The sequence below is a fragment of the Amphiura filiformis genome, chromosome 4 (assembly GCF_039555335.1).
Source record: "Amphiura filiformis chromosome 4, Afil_fr2py, whole genome shotgun sequence".
NCBI classification, from domain to species: Eukaryota; Metazoa; Echinodermata; class Ophiuroidea; order Amphilepidida; family Amphiuridae; genus Amphiura; species Amphiura filiformis.
Genome location: NC_092631.1, coordinates 12433575 through 12448880, shown reverse-complemented (window position 1 = coordinate 12448880; position 15306 = coordinate 12433575). Strand labels below are relative to the sequence as shown.

At 36.2% G+C, this 15306-nt stretch overlaps 1 protein-coding gene across 1 annotated transcript in view; it reads left to right on the top strand.

The window, feature by feature from the left end:
* The window catches only part of LOC140149972 (uncharacterized), a 132140-nt gene that overhangs the window by 50792 nt on the left and 66042 nt on the right, over window positions 1-15306 (top strand). Inside the window, exon 7 of the mRNA XM_072171974.1 lies at window positions 10059-10145. Coding sequence (XP_072028075.1) covers window positions 10059-10145 — 87 coding nt within the window. The remainder of the gene's footprint in view (window positions 1-10058; window positions 10146-15306) is intronic.

Below are 15306 nucleotides of genomic sequence, written 5' to 3'. Positions count from 1 at the left end.
GTGTGGTGTCGCTGCATTAGAAAGGTGTGTGGTTTGGAGCCATGGAGAGGCTCTGGTTGGCTATGGTTCCTTGATGATCCCATCCATCCATCTTTTTGTGGGTTGCCTTCTTGCTCTTGAATCTGACAGTTGACTGTTTTAGTATTGCAGAGCCAATTGGTGGCATTTCCATCAGGTTGCCAAAGTATCGCATTCTCTGTTCATTGATGAAATCTACTGTGGATTGGATACTACTGTCCTTCGTAGTTGTAATTTTGTCTTCCTAGTTGCTTGCCAAGGTATTTGAATTTCTTGGTCTGCTGAAGTGTTTTACCATTTATTGAGATGTCTGTTGTGCTTGTTGTGCAGCTCATGACCACCATTGTCTGGAACACTTTTTTCATTCCATATTTTTCACTTGGAGCTTTTACTTTCAGTGTGAGTAAGACTTTGGGTCATCAGCCAATAAAAGTTCACTGATATTGTATGGAACTTTGTTGACTTTCCATATAAACAAGAAATAGGGTGGGAGATAAGATACACCCTTGCCTCACTCCTGATGTCACTTGGAATGACTGTCCTTGTAAAGTACCGTCACATTTTTACATAACTGCTCTTTGATGCCTTACTCTGAAGCATTCATTTGTCAAATGCGACAAAAGTTAATACTTTTCTGGCAATGTTGTATGTTTCTAAACATAATTTGTCTTGAAGAAGAAATCCCCTAATCTTTTGACCATTTGAAATGTTAGATTTTAGAGATATATATCGAAAAGAAATTGAAGAAAAAAGTGATAAAGACTATTACCTTGGGATCTCAACTGATGAGCAGCAATTTTCACAACACTTGTCATATTGGCTGATATTAAATCATGGTAATTGGCGGATCGGGTTACATTGCTTACCCTGACTCTGTGTGGGTGGGTTTTTGTAAACACTGGCAACGACTCTTATGTGGGTGGCAGCAATTAAGGACATACACATCTGTGTTCCATCCATTCACATTCAAGTATTGTAGGTGTTGTTATCAATTGAAGGGGCTATTTGATGCCACTCAATGCATTACATGTAGTTCTTCTGCGCAGTCATGAAGATATCAATAAAACATCTGTTATGTTATTTGGGCAATGGTTGAGGTCTAAAAGTCTACAAAATTTTCCCCCAAAGCTCCAAGATGATCTATAGCATCAATTATAATTGAAGACGGGGCAGGAACTGTAGATGTCTGCTGTGGATGGTCCTTCCAGATCCACAAAGGCATAAGAATGCATTGTAGCCATTGACTGCATTATTTGGGCATCGTAGCGTTTGGTCAAGAGTTTCTCAGTTATATTTGCTCTCGGGCTACGGAGGACCAAATCAATTTCAAAGTCCACGGTTGGCGGTGTTTACATTGGTGTATGTGTGGAAGTCCATTATGGTCCGTTTTGTGTTTTGAATTATAATGACTAGGCGGTTACCCGTATTTGGCGGTTCTCGGCTGTCGCGATTACCTGGCTGATGGTGACTGTACTAACCAAGTTTTATGCCCATAGGACAGTTTTTACTAATTTGACCTCAGATGACCCCTTGTGACCTCGAAATGACCTTACAAAATTTGGCTCTAAATGTTGACTGTACCCACCACGTTTCATGCCCATATGACAGTTTGTAGTAATTTGACCTTGGATGACCCCAAAATGACCTTCCAAAAATTTGACTCTAAAAGTTGACTGTACCCACCTAGTTTCATGCGCATACGACATTTTTTACTAATTTGACCTCAGATGACCCCTGGGTGACCCCGGATGACCCCAAAATGACCTTCCAAAAATTTGACTATAAAAGCTGACTGTACCCACCAAGTTTCATGCCCATACGATAGTTTTTACTAATTTGACCTCAGATGACCCCTGGATGACCTCGGGTGATCTTGGCCCACTAACCAAAACAAACTTGTTCTGTCTGAGGTCCAGATGCACCCACCCACCAAGTTTGAGGAACGTGCGACCCCCAGTCTCCGAGAAAAAAAGCGGAAAACAGTTTTTACTAATTTGACCTCAGATGACCCCTGGGTGACCTTGACCCACTAATCAATACAAACTTGTTCTGTCTTAGGTCAAGATGCACCTACCCACCAAGTTTCATGCCCATATGACAGTTTTTACTAATTTGACCCCTAGATGACCTCTGGTGACCTTGACCCACTAACCAATACAAACTCGGGTCAAGACGTACCCACCCATCGAGTTTGAGCAACGTGCGACCCCCAGTCTCCGAGAAAAACAGTTTTTACTAATTTGACCCCTGGATGACCTTGGGTGACCTTGACCCACTAACCAATATAAACTCGTTCTTCCTCATACCAAGCTGCACCCACCCACCAAGTTTGAGGAACGATGCGACCACGGTCTCCGAGAAAAGAGGCGGACAGACAGACAGACAGACAGATGGACAGATTCTGGTGAATTATAGTAAGATTTCAAATCAGTCCATAAAGCACAAAAAAAGTGCTTTTTAAAAAACAATTTAAGTTTTGGTGTGCTCAAATCATAATAAGGGCCTAGATTCCAGGACTATTTGAGTTGAAATTATCTTCTTTGTGTTGTTTTCGGAAAAAAAAATTGGCATTGTGGGATATAAATTTGGTCAAAAATATTTTATAGTAATATGAATTAAGGTCTGGGTGCTTACAAAAGATTGATCCCATTCAACAAGTTGTATCTCAAAATTTTATCCTCCCATACAATATTTATACCTTTTTTAATCTTTTTTCATGAATACCTACATTTTCATCTTAAAAGGAAATGTACATTTGAAGCCACCAGTCACTTTAAAGCTGAGAAAATTCCATTTCATTAGTTGTCATTTTACACAGTTAAGTCTACAGGAGACTGTATTTAGTGGTGTGATCAATTACTTATGGCAGCTATTGGTTATTAACTTGCTGTAATGCATTGACCTACTTTTTTCTCTGTCCAAATTTTTCAAGATGAAAAGACCACGGTGCAATAAAATCATAGGGGAAAAAGTCAGCGTTCTGTTTCCATATCCTACCATCACGAGTACAAAGCACAAAGTCAAATATTACATTTAGTGAAAACATGCCGGTGCAAATAATCTCGCTCGTGAGAGAAGAAGATCCGGGAGAGCGAGACGAGACAAGAAATTCTAGAAACGTGTTTGTTGATCTACCTCTTACGAGTTTGGTTTGAGTTGGTGCTCGAGTGAGATCTTATTGAAAACAAAATCCTCCAACATGTGATACAATAGAACTTGGCTGCTACCGGTAAAGCCAAACAAAATCTGTGAGCAGAGATGTCAAACCACCCACTTATTAACCTGATTTTCTTTGTGAATGAGGAGAAATTGGACAGAATTGTATAACACACAAGTATGATAATTGGTTTTTTTATGAAATAATGATGTTGTGATCACACTTCATCATATTTATAGATCTTTTCAAATGAAAGTGTTCCGAAGATGGCTGCCGTTTGTTTTTTGGTGACCCAGTTTATAATAATATTTACTCTCCATTCCAGAAAAATACAGCACTAATTTTTTTGGGATTAAAAAATATTATCAAGTTCTGCCAAATGAACCATAGCTCAATCATAATCACTTATTAAGTACTAACTGGAGATATAAGAAAAGGTTCACTATTTTACAAATTTCTTGGAAAAAGAGCTCAAAACATACATTTTCGGCATGTTTTCTGACAATTGAGTCACAAAAATCAAAGACTTGGAACAAGTGTAAGCATTCAAAATCTTGAGTATATGCCGAAATTTTGCTCTAATTTTCACTTTTTTGTGTTACTTTAAAAAGTAAATGGTTGGTTATAAGAATGAAACATGTCTTTTCCAAAAATTTGAATGCATCAACTGAAATTAGTCTTAGTACAAGTCTTTGGGCTTGATTGTCACAGCATACAAAAAACAATTTCTAAAAATTGGCCAAATATTAAAATTTGACTTCTATTGTTAGTTAGGACTAAAGGATTAGAATTTAGCTATGTTTCATTTGGCAAAACAGGATAATTGTTTTAATCCCCAAAAAATAGTGCTGTATTTTTCTGGAATAGGGAGTAGGGTCATCACGCACCTGTAGGGCACAGCACATACGCTAGTTGCATTTTACATACAGGTGTCACTGGTGAGCGCTTATGTTTGCAGGTGTTTGTCATCATTTACTCCATGCTTTTAATATCCATGTTCACTATAATGTTGGCACACTGTATCAATTACAATTCAGTGTTTATCAGCTCAATTTTGCAATCAGTGCATGGGATAGAAGGGATAGGATTACAACATTAATTTCATTAATGTCATAATAGGATGTGTCCTTGTCATTCAATCTGTCGACCTAATCAAGTATGATTATCCTGTATTGTATCTTAATAATTGATGTGATATATTAGTATCTGATGAATATAATAATTTCATTAATTTAGTATGAAGCTTGAAAGGTGGGATAAGAAATGTTTAGCTGACACAATATATTTAATTTATCAATTGGTAACATCAGTCAGTGTCTATTCAAGTAATTAATTAACCTGTATTGTGTCTGAATAATTGTCATTGTTGTGACATCTGTCATACTTAATACTCTGCTTGAAAGGAGGGATAAGAAACATATAGCCGACTTGAATGACAATGCAATATTTTCATGCCTCCACCGGAGGTATTATGTTTCCTGGTTGACCGTCCTGCATTCTGTCTGTCAGTCCAACTGTCATTCTGTCCGTCCGTCCCTCCGTCCGAGGTTGCGAGGGGAATTTCTCGGAACTGGTAAGATGTATAGGGATGTGATTTAGTGGAGGGTAAGTGGTCGTCAAATTCCAGTAGGTTTTTGTCTTAAAATATGGTAATTAATTAGCTAATTTGCATAATTTATGTATATCAAGCAAAATAAGCTAGTGCACAGATTATCTGGAGATTCATATGGGTTACAGTGATGAGACTTGGTGGGGAGTAGCACAGCCAGAGGTTCTTGATCTGATGGTTTTCAGCGTAAAATATGTTAAATCCCAAGGTCATTGTGGGGTCATTTGGGTTAATCCGCGGTCAAAGTGCCATGTATTGTTGCAGGTTCATGAAATTTGGTGGGACTGACCACCGAAACAAGACAAAAATGTCAAGGTCATTTTGGGGTAATTTGGGAACGACCACCTTAGCGAGGCAAATAATGTGAAGGTCCTTTTGGGGTCAAGTGTTGGGTATTTCCACAACATCAGAAACAAAATTCAAGGATTCAACATTGATAGGGGGAAAGGGGGATCAATTACAAAAAGCACATGCTAAAAGTGATCCCAACAATTTTGTCCCGGATTGTTGGCAGGAACTCTAAAAAGTTTACCTTCACATTGTGGGTGATGGCCCTCCTGTACTTTTTAATTAAAAAGCAGTGAGTGTACAAATAGATTTAGAGCCAAATTTGTCATTTTTTATTATTTGTGATTCGCAATTTGGATTGGGCGACTTCCTGCGGCATTTGGTAGTTTCCAGACCTATAGAAACCAATGGTAAAGAGAATAAAACAGACAACTTTTCAATTATTTGACCCACGAATCGGGGTACTTCTAGTTCATGATTCAGCACATAGTGATGAGTTGGGCTGTGTTTTATTGAACAGTGCGGAAACGATATTTGGAATATTCCAGTCTCAAAGCTAGCCAAAGCAGACGATGGTGGACGACATTATTCATGTGGCAACAGCCAATATCGTAAACAAAACAGACAATATGACGGCAACACTGCCTGGACATTGGACGCCCCGTGCCGAGTTGTGTTTTTAGCTCTATTGGCCCTGTTACAGAAAAAAAATGCACAAAATATATTTCTCAGTGAATGTATACATTTTCACATAAAAATAAATATTTTTGGATTCAAAATGAATGTGAAGAAAAAACATTTTTGTAGCCGGGAGTGAGTGGGACTCGATCTTGGGACCCTGTGCGTGGCAGGCGAGAACTTTACCATTACACCACGCTAACCGTGGTACACAATGGAGGAAATGTCAAGTATATATCATAAACATACCGTGCGTTATTCATACAAAACATTCAAAAAACAGTACTTACAATGAGGTTCACTGTCGAACCTCAACGGATTTAGACTGATAAAGTAGTACTTAATAACATGCGTACAGTTTTGGAATAATTTGAGACATTTTTGTGTTTACGTGTAAAACAAATCACGACGTCAAAATTCAGTCAATCTTGGCGGCCCCCCAGAGCCAAAGCTCATTATCCCTGAACATATTGTATGACATTTAACCTGACATATTTTTTGTTTGTTTTGTTTTTGCAAGAACTGTACCGTAACTGTCTGTACTGATGATAGAAGAACATAATTATGATTAATTTGTCTTTAAATTGTAATCTTGGTGTTTCAATCATCATAATCATAATGTTACGAATCGCGAAAGACAGATGACAACTAACCACAATTTTATACAGTGCTATTGTAGGCCCTATGTCAGAGAAATTAAATTTTCTATTTTGCCAACCTAAAAAAATAACATTATGTTAGGATGCTTTGCAGCAAGTTTTCAAAAATGTTTTAAAAATGTTACCAAAAGCTTTTATTCTATTTTATTAACTATATAACCCGGCATTTAAACAATTTCAATAAAACGTTTTGGGTTTGCTGGTATAGTCCTGCATTATGTATAAAGTGTTGAGAATTCAGGGCATGATGACATTACATACTTCTTAAAAGTCAATCTGGTCCTCAAGCTTCAGCATTTAAAGGTCTTGGATTTAGATTGGATACGGTATATAACTTGTGATATATTTCGCTAGCTGTTTTTTGTTATATTTTGTGGTTTTAAAATGGTAACAAAAGTGATTACATCAGGTACAGGGTGTCCCAAAAAAAGAGGCCCTCATTGCGCCTCTTTTCTCCTATTTCTGAAAAGGTGATCAAATATATTTTGCTATGAAAAGAATCCCTTAATGGTTAGCTTTAATAAACCAAATAAATTATTTCAATCGGCTCACCAACTTTTGAAGATATGCTCTTTTAAAGAAATGTATCCGTTTTTCATCCTGTCCATGGAGGAGGTTTGGCTACTTCAAGATTGCAAGGGAGTACACGTACCATGCATGAATATCAAACATTCCTCAATGATAACTTCATAAAATAACTTTATTTAGGGGCTTCATAGGTGGGTTTATGGGCTATGGATTTTGCTATCCGTGGACAGAGTGAAAAACTGGTACTTTTCTTTGAAAGAAGGCGAGAACTTTACCATTACACCACGCTAACCGTGGTACACAATGGAGGAAATGTCAAGTATATATCATAAACATACCGTGCGTTATTTATACAAAACATTCAAAAAACAGTACTTACAATGAGGTTCACTGTCGAACCTCAACGGATTTAGACTGATAAAGTAGTACTTAATAACATGCGTACAGTTTTGGAATAATTTGAGACATTTTTGTGTTTACGTGTAAAACAAATGACGACGTCAAAATTCAGTCAATCTTGGCCGGCCCCCCCAGAGCCAAAGCTCATTATCCCTGAACATATTGTATGACATTTAACCTGACATATTTTTTGTTTGTTTTGTTTTTGCAAGAACTGTACCGTAACTGTCTGTACATGATAGAAGAACATAATTATGATTAATTTGTCTTTAAATTGTAATCTTGGTGTTTCAATCATCGCAATCATAATGTTACGAATCGCGAAAGACAGATGACAACTAACCACAATTTTATACAGTGCTATTGTAGGCCCTATGTCAGAGAAATTAAATTTTCTATTTTGCCAACCTAAAAAATAACATTATGTTAGGATGCTTTGCAGCAAGTTTTCAAAATGTTTTAAAAATGTTACCAAAAGCTTTTATTCTATTTTATTAACTATATAACCCGGCATTTAAACAATTTCAATAAAAGCGTTTTGGGTTTGCTGGTATAGTCCTGCATTATGTATAAAGTGTTGAGAATTCAGGGCATGATGACATTACATACTTCTTAAAAGTCAATCTGGTCCTCAAGCTTCAGCATTTAAAGGTCTTGGATTTAGATTGGATACGGTATATAACTTGTGATATATTTCGCTAGCTGTTTTTTTTTATATTTTGTGGTTTTAAAATGGTAACAAAAGTGATTACATCAGGTACAGGGTGTCCCAAAAAAAAGAGGCCCCTCATTGCGCCTCTTTTTCTCCTATTTCTGAAAAGGTGATCAAATATATTTTGCTATGAAAAGAATCCCTTAATGGTTAGCTTTAATAAACCAAATAAATTATTTCAATCGGCTCACCAACTTTTGAAGATATGCTCTTTTAAAGAAATGTATCCGTTTTTCATCCTGTCCATGGAGGAGGTTTGGCTACTTCAAGATTGAAAGGGAGTACACGTACCATGCATGAATATCAAACATTCCTCAATGATAACTTCATAAAATAACTTTATTTAGGGGCTTCATAGGTGGGTTTATGGGCTATGGATTTTGCTATCCGTGGACAGAGTGAAAAACTGGTACTTTTCTTTGAAAGAACATATCTTCAAAAGTTGTGAGCCGATTGAAATAATTCTTTTGGCTTATCAAAGCTAACGATTAAGGGTTTCTTGTCATGCCAAAATATATTTGATCAACTTTTCAGAAATAGGAGAAAAAGAGGGCACAATGAGGGGCCTCTTTTTTTTGGGACACCCTGTAGTAGCATTCCTTTTCACTTATTTGTAGATATATATTTATTTATAGCATATACTGTGTAGATCTATACAGTATTCGGAAGTGTTGTCATGATTGGCAAATTGTATCACATCATTTTTGGTGCCTCAGTTAACACCTCATTCTCTGAACAACCTGTGATGCATCATGTAACTTACTCCTTATTCCAGAAAAATACAGCACTTAATTTTTTTTGGATTAAAAATTAAAGATATCATTGCCAAATGAAACATGGCTAAATCTTAATCCTTTTAATTAGTTCTAACTGGGCAATGAAAGTCAAATTTTAACGTTTGGTCAAGTTTTGGAAATAAATACCAAAAACATGCCTTTTTATGGTGTTTTTCATAATAATATGCTCTGACAATCTAGCCCACAGACAGAGAGTAATTTCATGTTATGCTTTCTGATTTTGGAAAACATGTTTTCTAAACATTTTCATAACCAATTATCAAAAAAAAAGCATAAAATAAATATCATTATGAGCGAACTCTTATCCTATACTTGGATTATTTTCCCTCAAATTGCGAAAATATTAAAATTTTATTTTTGTTGCCAGTTAGAACTAAACTAAAGGATTAGGAATGAGCTATGTTTCATTTGACAAAACAAGATAACATTATTCCAAAATATTAGTGCTGTATTTGTCTAGAATCAGGAATAGTTCTTTGCATGTGATCAAGGGAGGCCTGATTTCAACATCATATGTTATTTTATCATTGCATGGATACAAATTTGTTGTGGCAAGTGCATATCTTCACGTTTTCAACAAAAATATGTATAATTGTGTCTTTTGTTTTCTTTATTTCTTTATTCATATGGGTAATCAAGGTGATTGAATGTAAACTATTTCAATATTCAAGTATTCAGGCACAAAATGCAATGTATGACAAGCAGGAAATTAATGCTTGTTGAATTGTATTTAATATGATGTATTGACAGTGCTAGCCTACATATTTTGGCGATATTATTGAAATTTGATATATTTCAATTTAATATATTTTAAACTCCCCAGGGGTAATACCGGCTGAACTAAGAATTATTTTGATTGGTTTCTGAGAGAGGTATATTGTGTATTGAGCCAATTAGAGATATGGTAAGAATGGGCTGAAGGGGGTTAATCTTAAAAGTGCTAAGAGATCTAAAAGCTCTATTTTGATTGGTTATTCATCATCTTCCGATACTCATGTAAGGAACCAATCATGAGTTTCGTATGAAAGGCAGTTGTGCCAATGGGGTAAACTTTGCATGCTTACCCAGAGCTCTTTTATAGTTCTTCCAATAGGCGGTTCATTGAGGTATTTTGTTGATTGGCATATATTGCATTTTGTGTCTAGATACATGTATGTGTTCTCAACCAATCAATTCATTTGCTGTATACATTTCATGCCTACCTTTTCAACAGCAGCAGCAGTGTGATCAGGCCACGAACCTGCAGCGAGGGGGAATCCAGCAAGTTCAGAAGTCATCGCAGCATGAGCGGGGGTTCAAGGTATAAGATACAATATCTGTTCATTTCATTTGTTTGTTACCTTTTAGCGATGTAGCCTGTAGACAGCATATCTAGATCTCTATTGAACTTTTTCATCCTAACTTTGCAAGTTTGTTGCAGTGTGTCGTTGCTGTGTTTGTGTGGTACTGCTTCATAAGTTCATGTAACTCTGCTTTGATAGATACATTGTACACATTGGTTTGCTTCAAATTCGGTTGTGATATGACATCATTGTTTTTTGCAATTGCAAACTGCCCGTGTATGTGTACACTCTGCGGGGTTACACACATGATTGGATACTATGGCAAGCTGAATATGCACATACTTTATTACCAAACTTGAGGTGAACCAAATTATAGCTTTAAGGCACGTTGTCCTAACTGAAGATAGGGATTTAATCGCAGAAAATCGGTGAGCATGCGAGTGCCAATACACTGTAAAAATCTCAGAAACAACGGCAAATTCCCTTAAAAATCACATTGTATTCCATTGAATTGTACCAAACACGCCGGTTTGCAATGGTTTATGACCGATTTTTCAGGAGAAAAAGAATTCTGAGATTAAAGCTTTTGTTTTTATCGGCCCGCTCAGATAGGACAAGGTGCCTAATAGCTCACATTCACAAGTATCACATACAGCATAATGCATGATGGGATATTGATGGTAGCATATGACATTTCAATTGAGAATTACTGATTATATATAGTGACAAAATACAATTTTGTAACTGCTCCTTATCAACTCTTGACATTTTCATGTTTGTGTGATATTTTCCGACTCCATATGTGGGTATCACCTGTATTATTCATGAACATCACTTAAACAAAAAAAAGTTTGTTTGGTTGTGCTTCACCGACCGACCCAATGTTTACAAAAATTGAAGAAAAAAAAAGTAGTTATAGCATAGGCCATATTAAATTACATTTTATTCAAGCTTTGAAACCGGAGAAATACTGCTACTGAAAAAAATGCTATATCTTTTTCTTAGTTGGATGAAGTTTTTTGATTACTTTTACTTCTATTGAACAGCCATTGAATTAGTATGTTTAAACAGCCAATTTTTTACTGTTTAACCATGAACGGAAATTGACTTAATTCATACATGCATTCATGTTGCTGTACAACTGCATAAGTGTTTAATAAACCTAAACACCATGTAACAACCTTAAACATTAAATGTTATCTATCTTGCTTTGCCTCTTTTGCTTCCACAAGGCCATATAAACAAAAATTTAAAAAGAAAAAAAAATCTGACCGACTGACCTTACCTTTTTGGACCAGTTGTATAGTACAACCAAACAATTTTTTTGGCCTTTTTTTTCGCTGTAATCTCTGAAATATGTGCAGTGTGAGATCCATATTCTAGAACTACCAATAGATTTGCACTTCAAAACATTTGTCAAAGATAAGTACATGTAGGGAAAACAAAATATAAAACTGATATTTATGCCCATGTCTACCATCTTAACAATAGGCTATTCCATGTAAAACCCACACTACCCTCCAATGGAATTAGCACACATTTACACAACTCTATTTAAAACTTGCCCTCCCTCTGTGGAAGTTTCAAGTTGAATCTTTCACAGAGGGGGTATGCAATTCAAATGGAGCTACCTAAACTGTTCATTCCATTTGAAATTCATAGTTCCCCTGTGGAAGATATTGTCACACATGTCACATGACAGAGGTCAGGCAGGAGTCAGAGTAAGGGCACTTGAACATATACATTAAGAGTAACCTGTGTCTCTGGGATGTTCACACATTGGGTGTGAACAAATCGTGAAGGTCTTTCATCTGATAGTAATACCTTCAAACTGCCTCTTGTGCCACAAATAACAGCACAGTAAAGCCAATTGCATGTAGTTTTAGGCAGTATTTTGGGGATGTTCCAACTTTGGAGTTTTGGAGTCCAAGGTCATTTACCTTAACACGCTAGATACCACAAAATACCACAAGGATAACCACTGCTGCATATGCATGAATCTCATGTGATGCCATGATGCAATCACGCTAAGTGCTATATGCTCACAGAATCGCTGGCTGCAGCAGCGAAACCCCTGTGGCTACCGGTCGTGATAGTGTTGTTGGCACGCAAGGGGTCCAAGGTTCGAATCCCGAGGGTACCAAGTGACTTCTTTGTTCATCTTCTCTCCTTTTTCATTTCTTCTTTAAGTTTCGATAGTAAAAAGCAGTGTTCAGTGTTAGGGTGAAAGGTTCTTTTCTAGTCTGAGATTAAATATCTTCAAACTGCTTTTTCTGCTGCATATATCTGGTTTGCATTATTAGCTTGCATGTAAAATATGCTTTGACTTTGTCTGTGTCTATTTGGTGATTTGTATCAATGGTCACATAAATGGAATGGCTGTTACCACAGCATTATATAGTTTTTTTTCATTCTGAAAAGCTTTAATCTGAATTTTGATTTTTCTCACAGTTGCAAATCATGCAAGACACTTTCCACTGCACTAAGACTTTGATAAGAAGGTGCATAAATCTAGCGTGATTATTATTGTCAATTTGTCATGTACGCTTGTCATAAGTGTCTGTTTGTACGTAACAAGCACTCCCATATATCGTTCTTGGATCAAGAAACCTAGTTTTATTCCCGTCATGGAAAAACAAAACTCGCAACAACATTCAGAGTACTTTTGATGGAGTTCAAGATTTAGTTGTATCACGCATGTAATAGCATGTGTGAATGAGGTGTGAATGAGATGGTGTTGATTCTCCATTTAGTTCTCACCTCAAGTTTGGTGATGACATCGCTGAATCGTTTAACCTCTGTAACATGTAACAAGATTGATTAGTATGCATCACAAATCGTAAACAACTAAACACTCTCACTTGCACAACAGGCCAGGTTGGTGATTAACTTGCTAGATGTTATGCTGTAAATACACTAGGATCCACAGCATGCTCATCTATCAGGACAAAGTTCTTTAACCGCAATACATTTGTACATTCATTGAATGACCTTTGAAAATTTGGGTACTAAAACTCATATTCTGCAACTTGAGGTCAAATTTTGCACTATGAGTGTTTAATTGAGGTTGTTGAACTATGCCATTGGTATGATATATGAGGCTATTGTGGTCCATAGTGATACCAAATTCCGAAGGGAGAAGTCATTTTATTTGGAAATTGGGTTGTTGGTTGTGAATATATAGGGGGTGGTCATAGTTTTTTACACCAAAAATGGGGGTATCATGATTTTCATGAAGTGTATGCAGAGACCATACAATTCTTGTGCTACTCATCGGTCCATAGAATTTCTTTTATTTTCTCACATGAGGCAAATGGGTCCAAGCAGCAAACTAGGCCTGATTTTGCCACTATATATGTGTCAACAATATTTGAAGGTCATTTCAAGGTCATCAGGGGTCATCTGAAATCAATTAATTTTATTGTCATGAATTGTCATAATTATTGGTCAGGTCAATTTAGTATGAAATAGATAACTAACTTTTTCACTCAACTTGGTGGAAATGATCAGCATTATTTCCCCAAATTTACAAGGTTATTTCTGGAATATCAGCGTTGCCGTTGATACAACAAAAATGTAGTAAGAACGTAAGATTATCAGAGAATTACAAAGGATTTTAGTGTAGTACTTGTGACGGACTGTAGGAGTGGAGCAATGCAACATGTTGTAATAAATTATGCATATCAAAAACATGAAAAAGTGGGAAGTTGATAAATTTTTAATATTTTATTTTCATCATTTCTTACAAAAATGATACCTTATAATTCTCTCTCGCATGACCCAATAGGTAGAACTATTCAATTAAATTTCTGTTTGTATACATCACTACTTTCATTTCATAAATTTATTGCGGATTTATTTAGGAATAGGAAGTAGCGATATTATCAGTCGGATGCAATCTATCTAGCTACATGTAGGCAGGCTGACAAGCATCCCAGGGTAGTGAGTGGGCTATTGCTGTTGAAATCCATACACCCCCTATAGAAGGCACAACCTTTATCGCTCTCACACAGGGGGTGTAGACTTCAAAATGGAGTCACCCATTCAGGTAGCTCCATTTAAAATCCCATCCCTGTGTGGGATATTAAGGTCGTGTCTTCCATAGGGGGTGTATGGATTTCAACTGGAACAGCCATTGTATAATACATGATCCATAAATCTATAATGGGTTGATGAGATGAGGTCTTGATCGAGATGATGATACGAGGGAAAGTTATCAATGGAAACGGAAAACAAAATGGCTCTATTATACAGTTGTATGAAAACTATAATTTCCTGCTGAGTGAGTTTATTGACTTTAGGGTCATGGGAGACCTTTTGTAAGGCTGAAAGAAAAACAAGTTTGTTTGTTTCCTGTATTCCACAGGCATTTCATTTTTGTAAGCAATTTAAAAAAATGTTGTTTGAGAAATCAAGAAAAAAAGAAATTTTGAAGCAAAACATGATGACAAACTTTTTGGAGTTTTTTTCTCTTACATATTGTTTACAAACAATATGAAATCACTACCCTATAAAAAATCAATCTATTCTTTTTCCTACAGCTCTCAATTTTCACATCTAACCTATATTCTGTACTGATTTGACAAATAAATGTACGTAATATGAGGCATATGTTATCATACATCCCGACTCTATTTTTTTTGCCCAGGCTATTTGCAGTTAAGTCTAAATAAAACATTTTCTATTTGGCGGTATTATTTACACAATTGTGTGTACTTTAGACAAATTGTTTATTAGTTTGGAATAGAAGTTAATGGTGTATGTGGTTGGTTTTCAGCATGGTTTGTGTCCTATCAATAAGATGGATATTCAGACAACATGTCTCAAGTAGTATTTTGTTCTTGAATATAGAATCTGTTGGAATGCACTTTCAAATTTGATAGGTTACATTTCGAAAAACATGACGGTGAACTCAACAATTCAGGTAACAGAGTGGCTTTAGATGAAACGGTAGATTCTGTAGAGCGACTCTCAAGGGATGTGCGGGATTGCAGATATTTTGTAAGATATTGGAGTTGAAGTTGTTGGTTTGTTAAATACGATTTTATCTCGCACCTTGTTTTGCGATAGAATATGTGAAAATATCATTAGCTGTAGGAAAACCAAGTTGAATTCAAACAACTTGCTCTTGAATTATTTACTTCTGCATTTGATTTGTTTGTTCTCAGGAACACATGC